This window comes from Eleutherodactylus coqui, chromosome 8 (assembly GCF_035609145.1).
Source record: "Eleutherodactylus coqui strain aEleCoq1 chromosome 8, aEleCoq1.hap1, whole genome shotgun sequence".
Taxonomy (NCBI): Eukaryota; Metazoa; Chordata; class Amphibia; order Anura; family Eleutherodactylidae; genus Eleutherodactylus; species Eleutherodactylus coqui.
In genome coordinates, this window is record NC_089844.1 from 135,592,083 (window position 1) to 135,613,410 (window position 21,328).

General features: G+C 44.5%; 1 protein-coding gene across 1 annotated transcript in view; it reads right to left on the reverse strand.

The window, feature by feature from the left end:
• Window positions 1–16,940: 16,940 nt before the first annotated feature.
• The window catches only part of ADCY9 (adenylate cyclase 9), a 105,671-nt gene continuing 101,283 nt past the window's right edge, over window positions 16,941–21,328 (reverse strand). Inside the window, exon 10 of the mRNA XM_066576483.1 lies at window positions 16,941–21,186. Coding sequence (XP_066432580.1) covers window positions 20,112–21,186 — 1,075 coding nt within the window. The 3' untranslated portion in view covers window positions 16,941–20,111. The remainder of the gene's footprint in view (window positions 21,187–21,328) is intronic.

The following is a 21,328-nucleotide window of genomic DNA, read 5'->3' on the forward strand; positions in this document are numbered from 1 at the left end:
CAGCCCAATCAGGTTGTACCGGTAGTCCTGTCCTCCAGGATGGCACATCCATAAGTGCCATCACAAGAAGTATGCTATGTCCCCAGCACAATCTCAAGAGCATGGAGCCGGTACCAGGACACAGACTGTTACATGAGGAGTACCTGCAGCCCAATGAGGTTGTACCGGTAGTCCTGTCCTCCAGGATGGCACATCCATAAGTGCCGTCACAAGAAGTATGCTATGTCCCCAACACAATCTCAAGAGCATGGAGCTGGTACCAGGACACAGACTGTTACACAAGGAGAGCTGGACAGGACCGTAGAAGTGCATCAACCCAGCATCAGGACCAGATGAAAAGGAGCACTGCCAGAGCTCTGCAGAAAGACCTCCAGCAGCTGCCGGCCTGGATGTTTCTGACCAAACTCAGAGGGTACATTGAAGTGTTGCGAAAATTTTGCGCAATTTCCGCAGAAAAAATTCCCCACCAAAATCCACTCTAAATTCCGCAGCAAAAACTCTACATTTTGCACAATTGGCGCAGATTTTGTCATGGACTTTTCTGCGAATTCGCAGCGGACTTTATCCCTTCAATTGTAGCAGGGAAATCTACGAGTCCGCGGCAAAAAACAAGTCAAAATCCATATCAAATGTGGAGGGCACAGTTTTTGGTGCGGATCCCCAACGCAAAATATGCTGCGGATTTCAGTGCGGATCCGTACCAAAAAAACGCAACATGTCACATACCCTATGAGGGTGGCATGAGCTGTAGTGGGACCTGTGCTCACAGCCCAGCACCATGCAATGCAGTTGGCATTTACAGGTCCACCATTGGCACCTGGTTCTCTTCACAGATGACAGCTGGTTCACACGGAGCACATGTGACAGATGGAAAGAGTTCGAAGATGGTGGAGATCATCGAGATCCCATGTGTGATTTAAGTGTTCCCTTTTTTTGAGCAGTGTGTATCATATCAGTGTTATGTAGTGGTGGGTGCAATTGGCCAATGCCAGCGATAATGAACAGTTATTTAAAGGGGTTGTGCCAAGGGACTTTTATCATAGGATAGGTAATAAAAGTCTGATAGGTGGGGGTCTCATTGGGAGTCCCATTTCCCCTGCCCTCACTGCACCCCCACAGTAAGGAAAAGACTGAATGAAGCGATGGCCCACCCATGCGGATTGCTGCTTCATTAAGTTTCAGTCGAATGTCACTGCCGGTGGGAGAAGCATCTCAGCAGGTGAGAAGAGGGAGACACAGATCGGTGGGGGTCATGGTGGTGAGACCCCCACTGATCAGACCTTTATCACCTATCCTATGGATAGCTGATAAAAGTCTATCTTGGTAAGGTGACCAAACCCATAATTTCTGACCACACTGAAGTCACTATGACTGGCAGTCAAATGCAAAATTGTGCTTGTTCTAATATTTGCCAAAATTTGTGCATAAATGCTATCCTATAAGCATCATAGAAATGTAGTCAGGGATCCCACATAGCGATAATGTTCAGGGTTATCCTATAGGTGAAACTCATTTTTTTTAACATGTTTGACCCGTTTAAACTGCACAACCAGAAACCGAATCGTAAAAGTGCAGCAATTTGCCGTGAAGACAATCTTAGGTGTGGTGATCCCCATTAATCCCCAGAATGAAGGATTGTGCCAGTCACCATGATCCTTCAGTGACCACTAGCCTTCAAGACTAAGGTGAGTCAATGCGGTGGTCTATCTTTGTTTCTCCCGAATACCCAATTGGAGCTGAAGGAGGTCTTTAGCTACGTTTTCCAGCTATCAGTGGAGCCTGAATGATAATGACACATTCTGGAGCATCCCACAACTTTTTGAAGACGTGTTAAAGGGACGCATGAAGCTGGAAAAGACTACAAAAGCTATAGACCTGGGTGAACATCAATCTATCAATCCACGGTTAGACAAATTATCTACAGATGGACATAATTCAGGACTCATACTCTGCCTAGCAGTGGGGGTCCTGTTAAGATCAGAATGGTCAATCTTGAGGGAGGTGAGGGAGAACCTAAGGGGAACAGCAAAGACCCACTGAAGAGTCTACAAAAACCTTTGTTCGTGCATCCACTGTCAAAGAAACACTGACCAACAATGGTGATCATGTAAGGACAGCATGAAGGAGGCTGCTGCTGTCCCCCCCCCCCCCCCCCCCCCCCCCCCCGTCAATCCCCCAAATTGCCACCTGTCTCTGGTTTTCCTGATACCACCTGGATGTTCCATAACTTCTGGGAAAGGCTTCTATGAATGGAACTTTTTAGCACAAATTCAGAAGGCTATGTTTAGAAGAAAACACTGTACACAAAACCGCACCCAAACTGTGAAGCTGGTGGAGGGAGTATCACGGTTTGGGGCTATTTTGCTCCCTCCGAGTCTGGACACCTTGTGATCACTGAGGGAACAATACCTTCTAAGGTGGATCAGAACATCTTACAGAAGAATGGCTGTCCATGACCTCAGGCTGAAGAGACATTGGGTGATGCAACAAGACAATGACCCAAAGCTCACAAGTAAAAAATGGTTAAAAAAGAAGACTTGTGTTTTACAATGGCCGAGTCAGAGTCAGCTGGCTATGAATCCTGTTGTGGAAACCTCATTCACCTGCATTGGACATGGATTGTTCTCCGATCGGACATGGATTCTATTGTCAAATCTGCGATGTGTAAACAGATTTAGACAGTATTATTTAGGTAGTGTACGGCATTCTTACTTCACCAATATATGGGGGTGTTCTGGGCACTTTAAGTTTTGGGGGGCTGTAAGAGGATATTATTTGGGCAGTGTATGGCAGTATTATTTGGATACTTCGTGGTGTTGTACTGCTGTTTGTTAAAATGATACACTTGTAGTTTTTTTTTCAGTTTTCATGTTTTTAAAAGGAGGAAGGTGCTTTCACCCAGTGTTTTATCTGGTCCATTATCCATCATTGGCGCTATCACATACCATTATTGCCCCATTGAACACAGCATTTCATCCCTCAGCTGAATAAGTGCTCATGGCACAAACAACCGTAGGGCATGCCAAGGGGTGAGGAGTTATTCAGATGCTGCATGTTGCCATTTGTGCTCATAAGGATCGAAACAATTTTTCCCTCCTTGCATTCCATTAGCCATACCCTTTTTATTTTTGAGGCTATGTAGCTATTTGAGGCCTTGTTTTTCATGAGGACGAATCATATTTTTTCTTTTTTGGGGGGGAAGGGGTCATTTCCCGGTAAATATGTGGCAGCATTTAATTGACATAACATTTTTAATACATTTCTCCATATTGAAAAAGAAAAAAAAAAGATTTTAGGTTTTTTTTCACAGCATTCACTTTTAAAATAAACAGAGAACATCATTTTATTGTATAATATGTATGTTTTTTGTGTTTTTGTAATTTTGATTAAATACATTTGATTCATTTTAAAATATTTTGCCGTTTTTGTATTTTTTCGTCTTGCATCATAATTGTTTTTGATTGTTTAACAGACACTCTAACTAGACAGCCCTGGGGTATTTGTTGGGCATAGGGCTTTGTCCATCACCCAGTCAGCCCCAGCAATCACTTTGCCAGGGCTGACAAGGCTGGGACAAAGGGAGCTCCTCCTTTTTGCCTATACCGTAATCTGCAGTGATTATGGTGCTTGAGGGGTTAAATAGACAGGCTCAGATCACAGCAGTTAGTGCAGCTGTCAATCACTACCCTCTACCAGCAGGGACAACAAATTTTAAGTTGAGCAGAACTCAGCAATGAATGAAAAGTGCATGGTAAGTGCACGATGGGCACACATTTACACACAACGATTATCGCTCAAAAGATGGCTTTTGAGCGATATTTGTTGCGTGTAAAAGGGCCTTAAGTGAGCCCTTTGTAATTCCCTGGATTTCTGTACTGATTACTAATACAATGTGGTCTGATTGTTATCTAAGTCACAATTATAGACAAACACAATCTAACTAATGACACACAGAAAGTGGTACAATTCATGTCTTTTATTGAGCATATTAATTAATCATCCATGGTGCAGGAAGAAAAACGTACGGCCTATTCAGACAAGCGTGTCCTTGTTGCATCAGCAAAAAGCATACGAAAAAGAAAAGGGAAAACACATATACGCAATCTGTTCACTCTCTGTATTTCACAGATCTGTTGACTTTGCATGGGCTAGTGTCATCTGCGAACTGAGCCAGAATAATGCATGCTGTAGCCCATGTTAAAAATGGATGTGCGAATAGCTATGGGTCCATGTGCAATACTATGGGTACATTGGGCCCACAGACAGAAGATGGCTGTGAAATATACTTGCCTCAATAAGTTTTTGTGTTCATGATTGTTCCAACAGCCAATTGGCAAAAAGTGTTTTATTTAAGGACATGAGATTAGAGGGGTGGGTCTCACAGGGGCTTAGTCCACTAAATAATAGTAGACAAAGCTTGGTTATTGACAAATCTGTTCATCTCAAGAACAACTGGTTAGTGTTAACCATGCCTCAATACAAACAACTTTTAGAGAATGTTTTATAGAGACGCATCAAATTGTAAAAGAGGGTAAAGAGCTAAAGGCCTGGTTGTAGATCAGTCTACGGTTAGACAAATTATCTACAAATGGAGAAAATTCAGGACTGTTCTATTCTCCCTAGGAGTAGGCATCCTGCTATGGTCATTCCAAGAGCACAATGGCCAATCCTGAAAGATGTGAGAAGGTATCAATGGTGAACAGGAATTACCTACAAAAACCTCTGTTCTTGTGTCCACTATTAGAGACACCTTGAATAAGAATGGTGTTCATGAAAGCTGCTGCTGTCTAAAAACATTTTTAACCCATTTTAAGTTTGCCCAAGACCAGTTGAAGTTCTAGAAGGCTTCTAAAAAAAATGTTCTATGGACAGATGAGACAAAAATGAAACTTTTTAGTACAAATACACAACGCTATGTTTGGAGGAAGAAGAACACTGCATGTCAACACCAAAGCCTCATCCCAACTGTGAAGCAAGGAAGAGGGATTATAATGGTTTGGAGTTACTTGGCTTCCTCGGGGCCTGGATGCCTTGGAATCAATGAAGGAACAATTAATTCTGAGGTAGATCAGAACCTTTTACAGGATAATGTATGGACAAGCAAATCAACTAAAGAATGGTTAAAAAAGAAGATTTATATTTTTGAATGGCCAAGTCAGAATCCTGATCTTAAGCCTATGGGAATGCTGTGGCATGTTTTTTAGAGAGCTGTGCACATAAGGCATCCCAGAAATAGTAATGAACTGACACATATTTGCAGGGAAGAATAGTCCCAAATTCCTCCTCAACATGATATAATTCTTATTTGCACCTACAGGAAATGGGAGTCATTGCTGTTAAAGGGAACAGGTTATTATTTTCTAGGGTTCACTTTCTTTTTCTCCTGCACTGTGAAGGATTGCTATAAAAGACATGAACTGTTTGTGTGTTATTATCTATATAATATTTGTATATGATTGTGACTTGGGAAACAATTGGACTGCATTTTATTAATAATAATCAAAGCAGAAATCTGGGTAATTCCAAAGGGTTCACTTACTTTTTCTTACACCTGTTTACTGTACACAGACACTTCCTTGCACTCTGCTTCTTCCTTCACATCTTCGGTCTCTATGTCTATCAATTTTATACTGTCAACCCCCTTGAGTACACTCAAGGACTAGCTCCTCAAAGGGGCTAACCACACTGTCTTATGTTGCATATAGATCTCAGAAGTGGGTTCCCCGACCCGGACTCTGAGCATCATATGTGTGTATAGTGCTCGGAGTTCAGGTCAGGAGACCCGCAATTAGACCAGGACACACTTTCAAATTCTTTAAGTAAAACAAGGCAACATAAGATGTGGTTAGCCCTTAAGGGTTCCACCTCAGGAAGGATCAGTAGGGATTAGAGATGAGCGAACGTGTTCGGCTCCGCCCCTTTTCGCCCGAGCACCGAACTTTGCGAGCAATTCCGTGCTCGGGCGAAAAAAGTTCGGGGGTCGCCGTGGCAGCGCGGGGGGGTGCGGCGGGGAGTGGGGGGGAGAGGGAGAGAGAGAGGGCTCCCCCCTGTTCCCCGCTGCTGCCGCCCGCGCCGCCGCACCTCCCCCCGCCGCCCGGCGCCGGCCGAATACTTACGCGCGGACACTGAAGTCCTCGGATAAGCCGGTGTCTGGGTGCGTAAGTGTTCGTTAAGAACACGTTCGCTCATCTCTAGTAGGGATCAAACAAGTGGCACAAAACTGATTAAGAGCTTGCAGAGCTCAAAATGTGTTAGCAATTTTTTTTAACAAATACCTGGAAATACATTAAAAAACAAATGTTCCTTGCATCCTTAAATGATATAAAGCAGCTCGCCTGGCCCAGATCCCCTCATCTATGCAGGATATAAAGCCCCCCCTGTGGACCTCTATTGAAGCCACTCAAATTTCTCCTCTCAACTGGCCTACCCTACTCTGGACTAAAGCCCCACTCCCTCCTAACCTTCGAAATAGTACGCCTATTACCTTTTTCTCCATTTTGTTATGGAGGCAGGTGCGTTTCAAACTGACCCCTCCATTGGTCCCTTCCCTACTCACTCAGTTGCTAAATAACCCGGCATTCCCTCCTGGCTTAGACGCCGAAGAGTTTATATGATGGCAAGCAAACAAAATCACTTCCCTGTATGATTTCCTAATCCATGGTAAACAGATCTCCATATCCTCTTTTAATAGCTAATATACTGTAAACCTCCTCCGGATGGGTGGTTGAGGAAAATGCAGGGTTTCCATTATTGGTCCTCCATAATGCCCCCTTCAGCTAAGGTACAGATGAATTGCATGGAAGCAATATGTAAATTCTGCCCCATCCAGACACCTTATCCCATTTTTATAATATCCTGATTGGAACATTGCAAGATTCCAAACTCCCATTCATGCAGCAATGGGAGACAGAATTGCAGGCCACTCTGACGATAAATCGTTGGCACCACCGTTGCGAATCATGGAGCAAAAATAGCTGTCAGGTCTCCCTGACTGAAACAACCCTAAGGCCTCCTTCCCACGAACGGATTTCCGCCGCGTAATTCGCGGCGAAAATCCGCTGCGTTGCCCGCAGCTATTAGGTTCTATTGAACCTAATAGCACAATGCTCACGATGCGTAATTCCACCGCGGAATTACGCACCGCGATTTCTCCCGTCCTCACCCGCAGCATGCTCTATTTTCTGCGGGTGAGGACGGGCTGTACGCACTGACGGCTTCCATTGCAGTCAATGGAAGCCGTCCATTCACGCTATCTCCCGCTGTAACCAGCGGGAGATAGCGTGAAAAAACGCTTTCCCGCCCACCGCCGAGCGTCATATGACGCCAAATGACGCGGTCCGGCCGCGTCACGTGACACGGCCGGCCGTGCACGTGACACGGCTGGTGACGCGAGGGCGGTGGGCGGTGACGGGCGGTGACGCGCGGCGGTGGGCGGGGAAGCGATTTCACGCTATCTCCCGCAGGTAAGTATAGGGGCTCTGGGGGGCGCCGTGACGGGCTTCGCAGCGGAATATTACGCTGCGGAGCCCGTCACGCTCGTGGGAAGGAGGCCTTCAGGTGCTGCATAAAGCCTACCTCGTACCTGAGAGACTTAAAGGGGTTGTCCCGCGAAAGCAAGTGGGGTTATACACTTCTGTATGGCCATATTAATGCACTTTGTAATATACATCGTGCATTAAATATGAGCCATACAGAAGTTATATACTCACCTTCCCTGCGCTGGCATCCCCGTCTCCATGGTGCCGTCTAATTTCAGCGTCTAATCGCCCGATTAGACGCACTTGCGCAGAAGGGTCTTCTCTCTTCTGGTCGGTCTGGGCACGAGCGGCGTTCTGGCTCCGCCCCCTTCTCGTGTCATCGCGTAGCTCCGCCCCATCACGTGTGCCGATTCCAGCCAATCAGGAAGCTGGAATCGGCAATGAACCGCACAGAGCCCACGGTGCACCATGGGAGAAGACCCGTGGTGCATCGTGGGTGAAGATCCCGGTGGCCATCTTGGAGGAAAAGAAGGAAGAAGTTGCAGACAGGGAATTCGGGTAAGTAAAATTTTTAAAAAAAATTTCAACACATCCCTTGGGTTTGTCCTGCGCTGCAAAAAAAAAAAACCTTTCGGCGCGGGACAACCCCTTTAACAATATTTCCCCAGAAATCTCCAGCCTCTTTTTTCGGGGTTGTGACGAAATAGGAACACATCACCACACATGGTGGAGCTGCCCAATAGCACAGACCTTCAGGAAAAGGGTCTCTCACCTCATAGCCTCCATGACTGGGGCTGAATCCCTTTGTCCTTCTACTAGGACACAAACCCCGTGGCATTCGCTTCTGCAGTATATTGTGATGGCTACATGCACTTCAATAGCCCAACAGTGGTGAAAACCAGTTCTGCCCTCTGGACCACTTATTACCCGCATGAACAAAATACTTATAAATGAAAAATTATAGCCATTCACTTAGGCAGAATCGCTCAATTGGCAACAGTCTGGGACGCCTGGATCGCTTTCAAAAACATCCCAAATCTTCAATATTATGTGAGACTTTAGGAAAGAAAGTTTGAGCGAAGGGTTCTTCGGGAATATGGATAATAAGAAAGACGAAATGGACCTGAACCCTACACATTTACTGTAACATATCTTATGGAGACTGATTACTGACCCTTACTTGGTTTATTATAGGCCCATAATAATAATAAGACAAGCAGGGCCGCTTGTCTTCTGCATCCAGCTGTTCTCTGCTCAGAGCGTCCGGCTGTTATACAGCGAAGTGCTCCGAGCGGGGGATGAAGAACACAGCTGGACCGCTGTGTTCTTCATACCCCGCCTGTCATCAGGGAGCGGGATACAACTGTAACAATAGCCTCAGCTGTATCCCGCTGTTAATTCCTGATAAGGCTGACCGTCCTCTTCCAGCACGCCGAAAGACAACGATCAGCGACTCGTTAACGAAAACTGCACGATGTCAGTGCAGTTACACACGGTTATCGCTCAAAAGATGGCTTTCGAGCGAATTTTGAGTGATAATCGTTGTGTCTAAATGGGCTTTAAGTTAGGTTATATATTAATTTTCTCGTTTACACTACGATTCTTTTGGTTATGCTAATTTGGGAACCTCTGTACTAATCTAAAGTGCCTATAGCCCCCTGCGGGGGATAACTGCGGCAGTGTTGTCACCTTTAAATTGAACTACAATAAATACATTAAAACAAATGTTGATGAATTTCCAGGATTAATGCCGTATTAGGAGACTATTATAGGTGGGGCTGACACTGCCGGTCATTATAAGTGTCCTCTGTGTCTCAGCCTCTCGCTACCCGTAAGGAAAAGGGTACGAGTTAATTTCATTGTGTTTTCTGGTGCTGACATGAGTTGTTATTCCCTTTAGAGGAAAATGTACAGTACATGAAGGAATGTGATGTACGGGACTCGAGACTCTGTTACCGCAGCAACCGAGAATATGGGGACTGCTGCTGAGACGTTGTGTGAATAAACCCAATCCTGTAAATCCTTAAGGAGGCAGCGATCTACAGGGAGCAGCTCATCATTACACCAGTGGAACCAGGTTAGCTCCACTCACAGGAGGCCAGGACTTGATGTCACCCTGTACTATGGTTTGCGCCATTTTTTTAGGTCATTGCTAGGGTCCCATTCTATGAGTCACAGCAGAGAGCCATTCATAAAGAGCAGAACTTGCTCTGCCGGGCGGGACCTATCCATATGTTTCATGTGCTCGCCATGTAATACTACATGCAGAAGATGTGGAAAAGGAAATAGTCAATCAAACTCAGCTTTCCCCGATGACAACAGCTGGGGGATAGAGAAGCCGAATTAGTGGTGATCAGTTGTCATCATGACAACGCCTGGTATTCTGGGCATTTATTACTAATGACCTCGGGATAGGTCATCGGTAGTTGATTGGCGAGGGTCCTCTGCTCAAGATGGCAGCCGATCACTCATCCTCCAGGGCCAGGCATCTGCATCATGGGTCAGGGATGGATGTGTTAAGGCCCATTTAGACCCAACGATTCTCGCTCAAAATTCACTCAAAGTCGTCTTTTGAGTGAGAATCGTTGGGTCTAAATGCACGGACATCGTGAAGTTTTCGTGCACGAGTCGTTCCTCGCTCAATTCTATTTTTTTAAAATTTAGTAAGGAACTCTTATCAGCGGTGCAGGCTGTGATCACAGTCGGCAGCTCTGATAAGATTCTTTCAGCTCGCGTTCCACTGGTAGTTCACAGCGGGACGCGGGCTGAAATCTCAGAGAACAATACAGTTGTTTGCTTATGCAAAACAGCTGTATTGTTTGCCAAGCGATAGCGGCAGTGTCCAGCTCCTCCTGTAAAGCTTTTAAGTAGCTACTTAGCTACTATAGACTATGCAAAGATGATCGCTCAAAACTGTCACTCAAACTGTCGTTTGAGCCACTTTTGAGCGATCATCTGTCAGTGTAAATGGGGTTTAATAGATAGCTTCACTCCCATTGAAATCGATAGGAGCGATGCCTTCCATTACACTTCCATGTCTAAGCACAATGAGGTGCCAAAAGTATAATGCAAGGCATCATTATACTTTCGGCCCTGCTACACTGACAGAAGGCCGGAAGATCAGCTGATCGGTGGGGATCCCGGGTAGTGAATTCCTGCCGATCAACTGTAATAGTAAAATGCCTGGAATAACCTTTAAATTCTGAGGCTGATAACCTGTTCTGACCTTATAATGTCTATACAACTTAGCGTCCAAACTAAGGCCATGTTCACATCTGCGAGAGGCCTCCAGCATGATCTCCATTGTTCGGCTCTATAAGAGGAGCCAAACAACAAAGTGCCGGAACTGGCACATGCCAGAAGCAAATGATGCCAGATGGACTTCATTGATCATAATGGGGTCCATCCTGATTCTGGTATGCCGTCCTGGATGAAATAGTGCAGCACGTTGAGCTATTTCATCTGGGACTTTGTGCTGAAATGGAGCTTCCATCACAGATGTGATTGTGGCCATTACCTGCTGCACATGACTGATTTTCATCCTTTGACTATACATAATGTTGTTTTTTTATTTTTCTATTCACTGAAAGCAAGCAGATATTCTAGAAATCAGATTGTATTGAAAGATAAAGTATATTTGAAACTTGTAGAACTTTTTATTATACTATGATTAAAGGGGTTCTCCGTTGTGGACAATCGCTACCTGTTAGAATGGTCCCAAGACAATAAGCAGATCACAAAGCGTTCTCCGTGGGACCAACAGTGATCAGCTGTAATCAATGGAGAAAGCTGACAGTAAGTGTTCAATTTCCCTGCAGCGCCCCCACAGGGGAACAAAAGCATTATGAAGTCTCTATTCACATTAATGGGCTGTGTGTATAATAAGACAGAACGGGTCCACCAGAGCAAGAGATGCTGTTTATGACTCTCCCCTCTCACCAAGAATAATGATCACATAGCTGCACAATCAGTGCATTAGTATGTCGGGTGCCAGGGATGCGGCCATGTGATCAATCAGAAAGGTGGAATGGCCGGGTATCATGCAGGGGCAACTTGCTAGCAGACATTTGGGGTAGCTTAGTGATGCAATGGTACAGAGTGTCTTAGTTTACTTATGCCATCTCCTAAATTGAAGGCATCTTTTGCCTAGTGAGAAATTCCTATTAAATAGCTTTTCCAGGACTTAGATATTGATGACCTACCCTTACAATAGGATATCAATATCAGATTGGTAGGGGTCCAACCCTTATTTGACGAGGCATCAGCATTCTGCAAAGTTCTGCAGTCTCTTCATTTTATACCAGATACAGCACTGTACATTTTATAGTGGCTGTGCCTGGTATTGCAGCTCAATCCCATTGAAAAAGTGATCCTTCAGTCCTGGACAAACAAAGATCTCTGGGATAATTTAGTGAATCATGCACTGAGCAGGGGGTTGGACCAGATGACCCTGGAGGTCCCTTCCAACTCTACCAGTCTATGACTACCTGATAAACTCTATGCATAAGTATGCATCAGTAGTCTTAAGGCCCATTTACACGCAACAATGATTGCTCAAAATTCGTTCAAACGACCGAACATGAGCAATAATCGTTACATGCAAACACAGGCATCGGGCACTTTTTGTTTGAACGATCATTTTAAGGTGAACTTAAAATCCATCCTTCAGCTACTGGAGATAAAGCAAACACATTTATCTCTCAGTAGACCTGAGGCTGTTATCTCTGCAGGGAGCCAGCAGATAACATTGTAACCTGCTGGCAGCCCTGATGAGAACAATGCAGCTGTGTGCACAGCTGGGCGTTTGATTCATCACAAACTGGGCTCTGCAAACAGCTCATGGAGGCCCTTTTACATGCAAATGAAGATGATAAAGTGTTAATGGCCATTAATAGTAATTCACTCAAAAGCCATCCTTTAAGCGATAATCGTTGTGTCCATCTTGCGTCCGTCGTGCAGTTTTCGTTACAGATTCGCTCATCGTTGTCTTTCAGTCAGCTTAAAATCCATTGTTTTGCCGTTTGCTTTTCGTTTGGTCAAAATGACATCATTCAGTCATTCAGCGATTTGAGGGGAGTTTTCAATGCAGACACCCCCAACGATAATACAACGACTGAAAAGACCAACATTTTATAAGGATTTTCGTAAGGTTAAAAACGTCCGTCTTTAAAAGCAAAACCATCGCTCACTTTTATCGTTATAACGAATTTCGAGTGATAATCTATGTGTCTAAATGGGGTTTAAAACTTTCAATCTTTCAGTCATTTGCAAGATTATCTTTGCGTGTAAAAGGGCCTTAAGACACTACACACACTGCTTTAACTAGCTAGTGATGCCAGCATGGGCAGTGCTGGCCGGTCAGAGCAGCATGTGGTGTTTTAGATTACCAATGTATACTATGCATACTGTGCATCAGGTAGTCAGAGAAGTATTGCGGCCATCTCTGTTTTTCCAGGCCCTGGAGGGTCACTATAAATGGTACTGAGCTGCACAACGACCGTGTGACCAATGGACGGAATGTCACAGACCAAGGCTAAAGGCTGTGGCCATCTTTTGAGTGCCATGGCCTCTTCAAACACCTTATTAGAAGTCTTCCACCGATCTGATATTGATTATCCATTCTAATGGTGGTCCATCAATATTTATATCTTGAAAATCCCCTTTAATTTTTTTTTTCTGACTTTTTAGGGGTTTATAAAAGCTCCCTTAAATTTAAATCCATTAGAGGAGTTTTCCGGGCTTTTACTATTGATAACCTATCCCATCAATAGCAGCAAAGCCTTCTATTACGCTTCTGACTCCAACCCTAATGCGGATGTCCAGTCAGCTGCACAGATAGAGGGCTGGAAGAGCAGATGATCAGTGGGGATCCTGAGTGGCAGATCCCTACGATCGTATAGTAAATGCCCCGAAAACCCCTTTATTGACCAATATAATTTCTCTAAACTTTTGCAATGGCCCAAACCTCCCTAAAATTTGTCGCTCTATGCAAACGATACAGTAGCGGATGATGTGACGAGTGCAGTGAAATCACATGACATAGTCACATGACTGCGAAATCTAATTCTTCCAGCACTACAGTAATTGGGCTCAACTTTTGCTCAAAACATGGAACATACAATGAGAGCGTCTTGTAATACATTTGGGTTAAACTATGGGTGCTTTTTGATCCTGCTGCAAATGTCTTCTGCAAAATGTAACCAGCATAGAGAAAATGCCCAATTTACAGGATTGTGCAAGAACCTTTATATACAGAAAAAATGTGCTTCCTGCATACCCAGCGTAGCAGTGTATAATAGTCTACTTGCGCCATGTTTCTGCATTGCTGTATGTTGTAAATGACCTTCAGCATGTGCGCACTAAACAATCATTGTAGAAGTCAAATGCTGTATTACAATGTAATTAATGGTGCACTGGAGCCATCTAGTGGTGGGTGGCTGCTATATCACTAGCAGCAAGAAAATGAATTGTGAAACAAAATTGGGCCTAACAGGCTGCGCGATCCATCCTGGCCACAATCTAAATCATATGATATACGATTTTAGTATTCTTCACTCGAGCCCCACTCTATATGTGCATTCGCAGAGGCAAGAAAATCGTGCAAGTTTTGTGCGTTGCGAGACGCACAAAACGTTTACGAAAATGCAACCAGTTATTTGTAAAGGGTGATTTACATGGGCAATTTTACATGTAGTATACGCAAATGTGCGGTCTCCCACATATCACACAGCACATGGACATGTAAATACCATGTGTGCTGTCGAGGGTAGACGCACACAAGCGTAATTTAATTGCATATTACGCACGCGCTATACGCGCACGTAATACACAGCGAATGGATTCAATGAAAGTATATTGATTTTCATTGATCCATTCACAAATTTTGGTGCTTATACACACCGTCGCTATGCGTCAGAGTGGGAACTGAAAGAAGAAAAGGAAATCAGAAGGACTGCGCATGACAGCGTATGTGATACGCGCAAAACACGGTGAATTGAACCCATTGATTTGCCTACATGTGTGTGTATGCGCACGCAGAAAAAAATAGGACCTGCTCTATCTTTCTGTGCTTTGCGCAGCAAAGGCCCCCATAGAAGTCTATGGGAAATGCGCGAATACGCAAAGGGATGCACTGCGTAATATTGCAAAAAAAGAATAAATCTAGACTTCATTTCGCTAATTTTACTGCAACATCAGTCTGCACAGAAAACACATGCGCCAATTTAATTCAGTGTGTCCTAAGCTGTCCGTATTCAGTCAGTAAAAAATAAGTACTCAATACGGACAGAACATACGACTGTGCCAATGCGCCCTAATGGGTATGGGGGATGGCATTTGTTGGGCGAAAGAAGATTCGCGAATGTTAAATATTAACACCTGATTTGCCTGTTTTCTGGGAGATAAGCCACTACTAGAGGTGTCTGGCTGTATCTCACCTCCCTAGACCCATAAATGACCAGCCAAGCCATACATTAGTGTGTATGGGGAAATGGGCAGCCTTAGACCGGGTTCACATCTGTGCTGAAACCTCAATTTGAAGGTTCCAAATTCGGCATGGAATACCAGAAGAAATAACGCTGCATGCAACACTATTTCTTCCAGTAAAATACTGGGCAGCTGAGCGGAAACTGAATGGACCTCATTATAGTCAATGGAGTCTGTTCAGTGCTATTTGGTTCCATCATAAGACGGACACATTTGGCCAGGGGATTCCCCTATCCTGCTCCGCAAATGGAATCCCCACTGCAGATGTGAAAGCAGCCTTAGGTCTCCTATGCATTGTTACGTTTGCCCATACACAGTGTATATATGCATGACTTTTTACTTTTTGACACAATTAAGTAACGTTCACTGCCTAGGAAGGAATGCAGATCTATTGCCGAGACTGCTCATGCACTTTGTGTTTCCGTGAGTATTCATATACTATTGCAGAGAGACAGCGTGCATGTGCAGTCTCGACGATAGCTCAGCACTCCCTGCTAGGCGTTCACTAATGATGTAGCATACATTGCCATCCAGGAAGGAGACTACAGAGAATGGACGCTTTGTTACCAAAAGAAGAATTGGTCGGCTGGAGGTGAGGTGACCCGGGGGGAGGCTGCAGGAGACAGGAGAAGATCGGCGGGAAAAAGATGTGGTAGAAGACTAACGGGGAAGGAATAGGTGAGTATAGAATTTTTGATTTCTAATGACAGAACCCTTTAATTAGCGTTTTTAAAGCCATTCACACCGGGCGCTGCTGTGTGAATGTTAAAAAATACACTGAAGCGATTGCTGAAATCCTCGAAATGGCATTAAAATGCCTAATTACGGCGAACTGTTTTCTTTTACCAGCGTTGTACGCAGGGTAACTCCCTCCCCTTCCCTTTTTTTCCAGCTGCCATCAAAGTCTATGGGAGCTTGCTGCATATCACGTCGAAAGATAGGACAAGACTTATCTTTTCACACACTAACAAAATACTAACAACCACCTGTCCGTCCGTGCGTGAGTTACATGCTCCGCCCCTGATCACATGACGGTGACATCATCAAAGGTCCTTTATCCCGAGTGAGTGAGTTACATGCTCTGAATGAATCCAATGAAATTCAATGTTTCGCCTGTTTGTGTTTTAGGTTCATTTTTTTATGTGCCGAAATACCTGCGTAAATATGGTTATGTGAATAAGCCCTCAGAAACAGTCAGCTACTGCAGTTTGTATCAAACTTGGTGCTATAGTTAAAGTAAGTACCCAATCTAGGCAATCGTACACGAGCTGCACAACTCGGTCTCCAGAATGATACATTGTTGCAAACTATGCGCATCACATGACCTGAACAGATTGACGTTCTAGCGTACTTGCCAATGACATTAAGCCCCACAATGCAGCCCTCGCCAATCAGATTTTTTTAAATACCAGGTTCAGCTGGTATTTCCCTCCATTCATCCTGCAAACATTGGACTGGCCTGCACAGAGTCCTAACCTGAACATTTTTGGGATGAACTGGAATATCAGGTCAGGAAATATGAACAAGCGTCCATCTTCTTTGAGAGAACTTGCCAGACATTTGCAAGATGAATGGAGGGAAATACCAGCTGAAGTGTATCAGACGTTAGTAGAAAGTATGCCATGGAGAGTATCCGATATCATTAGAGCCAAAGGAGCCCCACTAAGTAGTAACATATGGAAATAAATACTACTTTTGATTCTTGCTCAGGGGTCCACTCACTTTTGGTAGGATAGTGTATACAGCTCCTATGCTGATTTATGTGTGTGTATGGTTCCAGACTACAAACAAACCCTGTGCAGTCTGATCATGCAGTCATGTGTTACTCTGCCCCCTCTTCTTGCTATTACACTACATACAGTAGAAGAGGGGGCTGAATCAGAAGTCACCTGATAATCCAGAAGATTTGGCACCGATCACAAGTTCAGAAATGATGCCACACGCATACAAGACTTGGCGCAGCACAGATCACTCAGCCCAGTATTCAATGCATTTATTTTGGCTTTTGCAGTTGGTTCTGCAGAATATATCGCGCAGCAGGAACGTTCGGTCACCGCAGAAGTCTGAGCATACAGAGGAAGAAGAGGAGGAGAGGCAAGACCTGGGGAGGAGTCACAGGAAACCTGGGCACGTCTAATAGATGCCCTTATATCCAGGCACTACATTCTCCTCGGAGCGGGTACTATTCCCCTGTGTACATATAGATCTACATATGGATGAGTATATACATATAGCCATCTATGAATCTGTATTGGTTCATACCTATGAGTTTATGTACATGTAAGTAACCACATGTAGATACACACACATACATATATAAATAATATATATATATATATATATATATATATATATATATATATATATATATACATATACATGTGTGTACCCATATGTGCATACATTGGAGCCAAATTTATCATAAGGGGCCAACCGTATACTGATGCTTCTTCCATTGACCATGTTTAACCCATAAATAACCCCCACACCTCGCTGGTAAGCAGGTTCATGTCTAATAAATAGGGGCACCCATAACTGCTTTGTCTAACCCAGTGGTCTCCAGCTGTTGCGAAACTACAACTCCCAGCATGCCTTAACAGCCACATGCTGGGAATTGTAGTTGTGCAACAACTTGGAGAATTGCAGGTTTGAAAAACGCTGGTGTAACCTATAGAAATTTGGCGCTATGAAGTAACATCTGTTCATGTATGTACACAGGTAGCTATTTTTTTGCAGTTCATAAGATTCTGTACACATATCGTAAGCCGACTTTAACACAAAAACACTTGGGAAATATAACTCCCCAACCATTGCTGTAAGAAGAATACATTTTATGTATACAGCTATGTCCATTTACTTAGTATTTATACTTATTAAAGAGGAAGTATCAGTTTTGGGGGGGAAAAAGAGACAATTGATACAACTTTAGAGGGACCATTTATGGGCCATCTATGGTGCAGTAGGTTGCAGTCTAACCTGGACACTGGTGCAGGGGTATAGCTAGAGGGGGTTTGGTGGGGCCCCAGGAAAGGTGGCACCATTCTGCCTTGGCCAGTGTATCTAGATACGGGCAGAGGCGTGACTTGAAGCTGCTCGGCCCCAATGCAAAGTCTGAAACAGAACCCTCAACTATAATACTTCATTCAAGGTACTGGTCTTCTTCTATGGGGAAAAGAGACCTCATGGGCCACCTAAGGCTCTAGGGCCAGGGTGCAACCTTCTGAACTCATAATTACCCTTGGATACAAGGCTAGAGTAGTGGTTCCATGTGAAGGAAAGCCTAGCCGTGACCCCTAGTGATCAAGAAGGCTCAAAAACACTTAAAGCGGTTTGCCAACCCCTTTTAGTATAAAAGGCTTGAGGAAATCATCTGGTTGCCCTGAGTGCTGCTCTTAGCACATCAAGTAAAGAGTTGAGTTTGCTGGCAGAAGCCATAACTAGCCTGACACGGCCACAAAGTTTGGTGGGGCATGTGCTGGGTTCCTGAGCCACCACTGTGCCTTGGTTCAGGTATTTAGATGCAGCAAGGCTAGGACAGTGGACTGAGTATTTGTCCTGGATGAAGCAAAGGCTACGTAGGACTCCTGGTGCCTAAGAGGACTCAAAGATACATAAAAGGGTTGTGCCAAGATGCACAACCCCTTTAAGAATGCGAGGCTTGTGCAATCATCTGATTGCCCTGAGTCCTGCTCTCAGCACTCATGGCAAATAGCTGATTTTGCTGGGGAAGCCATGGCCAGCTCCAAGACTTATGCTTTAATATAGCATATGAACAGGGGATGCCATCTTGGCAGAACCCCTTCATTAGTCCAGCACAACTGGCAGTCAGAGGGTCTACAAAGTTAGCATTTTTAACCCTTGTAAGAAATATTCTCGTGTTACCTCAGAAAAAAAAGTTCAAAAATCTCAGCAATATTTATATAATACATTCAAACCGGTAGCTGGAAGGTACCATTTAGAAATGAAAAAAAAAATGGGATACAAGACCCCATGAAAGCTGGGATCAGAACTGAGAATTATTAACAAAGGTCAATGCGGTAAACGGTTAAAATCTCACAATTCATAACTAAAATGCTATCATATTGCACATAGATTATGACACAAGTCTGATGAAAAAAGTGATACTTCCCCTTTAACAGACCAGTCTTGGCATAAATATGGCCGCCATAGCTTGGTGAACAGGAGAAGGTCTTAAGTTTTTTCTTTTTTTGCGAGAGAGGTACCTTATTACGTTGTTCTGCTATGGCAACAAGGATGGGATATAGAAGACTGGATTTTTTTTCTCTTAAAATACCCTTGAGATTCTGAGTTACAGGGTAGGAGGCATCACAGCTAACGGGAACTGGTAGGCAGCTAAAGTGTTACCGAAAACACATTACAATCGCATTGTCTTAAGAAACAAAGGAAATATCTCACTACCCATTTTCCCCATTCAGCAAATCCCCCCCATCACCACTGTTTTCATGTGGTTGGGCGGCAGTCCAGAGAGGCGCATGCTTTTGGCAAGTAATAGCGAGAATTGCGGCAAGGTGTCACTGTCATCTCATCTGGGTGAGACATGCCCAGAGAGTGGAAGGCACTTAGTTCAATCCTCAGTATGGCTGACGAAGAGGCGGAGGCATGAGATGGGGGGCTTTAGAGAATGGTCGTCCAACTTATATACCATAAATCCAGTGTCTGTGCAACTCGCCGGAGGTAACCTATCTGCAGACGGTTGGACACCTCCATAGATATTGCCACCATTTGGGGAATGACTGTCGACAGAGTTGGATCATTGACCTTATTAGGCAGCCTTGACTACTGAGTAGAGTATGAAGAATTACCCCAGCACTTAAGAACAAGGACATATTATAGCCCCCAACACTCTTCTATACTTGACCAAATAATGCACCATACGTGGGAGACAGTGTAAAATGTACTCAGGACACAAAGGTCCACCAGCGCTAGAAGAATTTAAGAGCCATCTATATAGATATCCATTGGAAGCCACATCACCATAAGACTGAGTTGCGGAATGATGCAGTGGCTAGAATGAATAGGTCCATTAGCTGGCACGGTGCAGAGCATAAGTACTCTATTGGGCCATCAGTCTCGTTCATCACTGGTGGGCCCACATGCTTTATATGGTCCTTCTCCACTCCACCAGCCTCACCGTGCTCCTCCATCTCGGCCTCTGTCTTCTGTCTTGTCTCGCTTGCGTCCTGCCTCTGCACCTCCTGCTTCCACTGCCCCTTTGCCTCCCGTCACGAGGCTGCTAATTTCATCAGTAGGTGACCGTCCGATGCTCCCATCTACCTGAACCCGGATATCCGGAGAGATAGACAGTTGATGGTGGGGCACTAGGCCGCCATTCTCTGTGCATTTTGGGTAGAGGTACGTTTTCATCTGTCCTTTGCCCTTGACGTTGACAGTCCCTCTGTAGTCAAAGTCATAGCCCATTTTCACTAACACCCTATAGCTTTCTTCACTTGCCTGGATTCGACATTCCACACCTGTCGTGTCCATCCTACTGGCAATATTCACTGTGTCCCCCCAGATGTCATAAAGTAGCTTGGTGGTCCCAATAACACCAGCTGTCAATGGACCATGGTTAAACCCAATGCGAAGCTTGAAATTAAACCATAGCATGTTGTTGTTAAAATCATCCACCACACTCATCATTTCCTTGGCAAACTCAAACAGCGTCTGCAGGTGGCGGTGCGGTTGGCTGCTGTCCTGGCACTGAGAAGGGTTGAGTCCAGAAGCAGCCATGTAGGTAGCGCCAATGGTCTTGATCTTCTCAATGCAGGAGTAATGGGGCTTGCTAAGCAGTTCATCGAAGTCTCCGATCAGTTCGTTGAGAACGCGGTAGCACTCTTTACCTCCTTCATAGTTCTCTTCATAGAACTCGCTGAAGTTGACAATACTTGCGAATATGACACCGGCATCATCGTGATTTTTGGAGTAGCTTTGGGAAACCTTCAGTTGTTCAGCCACATGATAAGGGATGATGTTACGGAGAAGCCAATCTGCCTGATCTCTCATACTCTGGATTTTAGTGCGGTGGAGATCTGCCTCGACGTCACCATGATAGTGCAAGCGGTAGCTGACCTCAAACTCCCGATTCAGGAACCAAATCAAAAGGAGGAGGAGGAAGTACGCCACAGTGAGCTCCTGCCCAAACTGTGCCGATGGCTTACTGGTATTGCTGATGCTCAAGTTGACTTCGAGTGGAGGCAAAAAGCTGATGATAAAAGAAAAGATAAGATTGGTGGTGAATAGATAAATTATTTTTTTGCCTTACTTTATGATATAACAAGATGTTGTCACGTTTTCTTATTATTATTGGACAGAAGACATATCACCAAATGGGGGAAAACATGGTG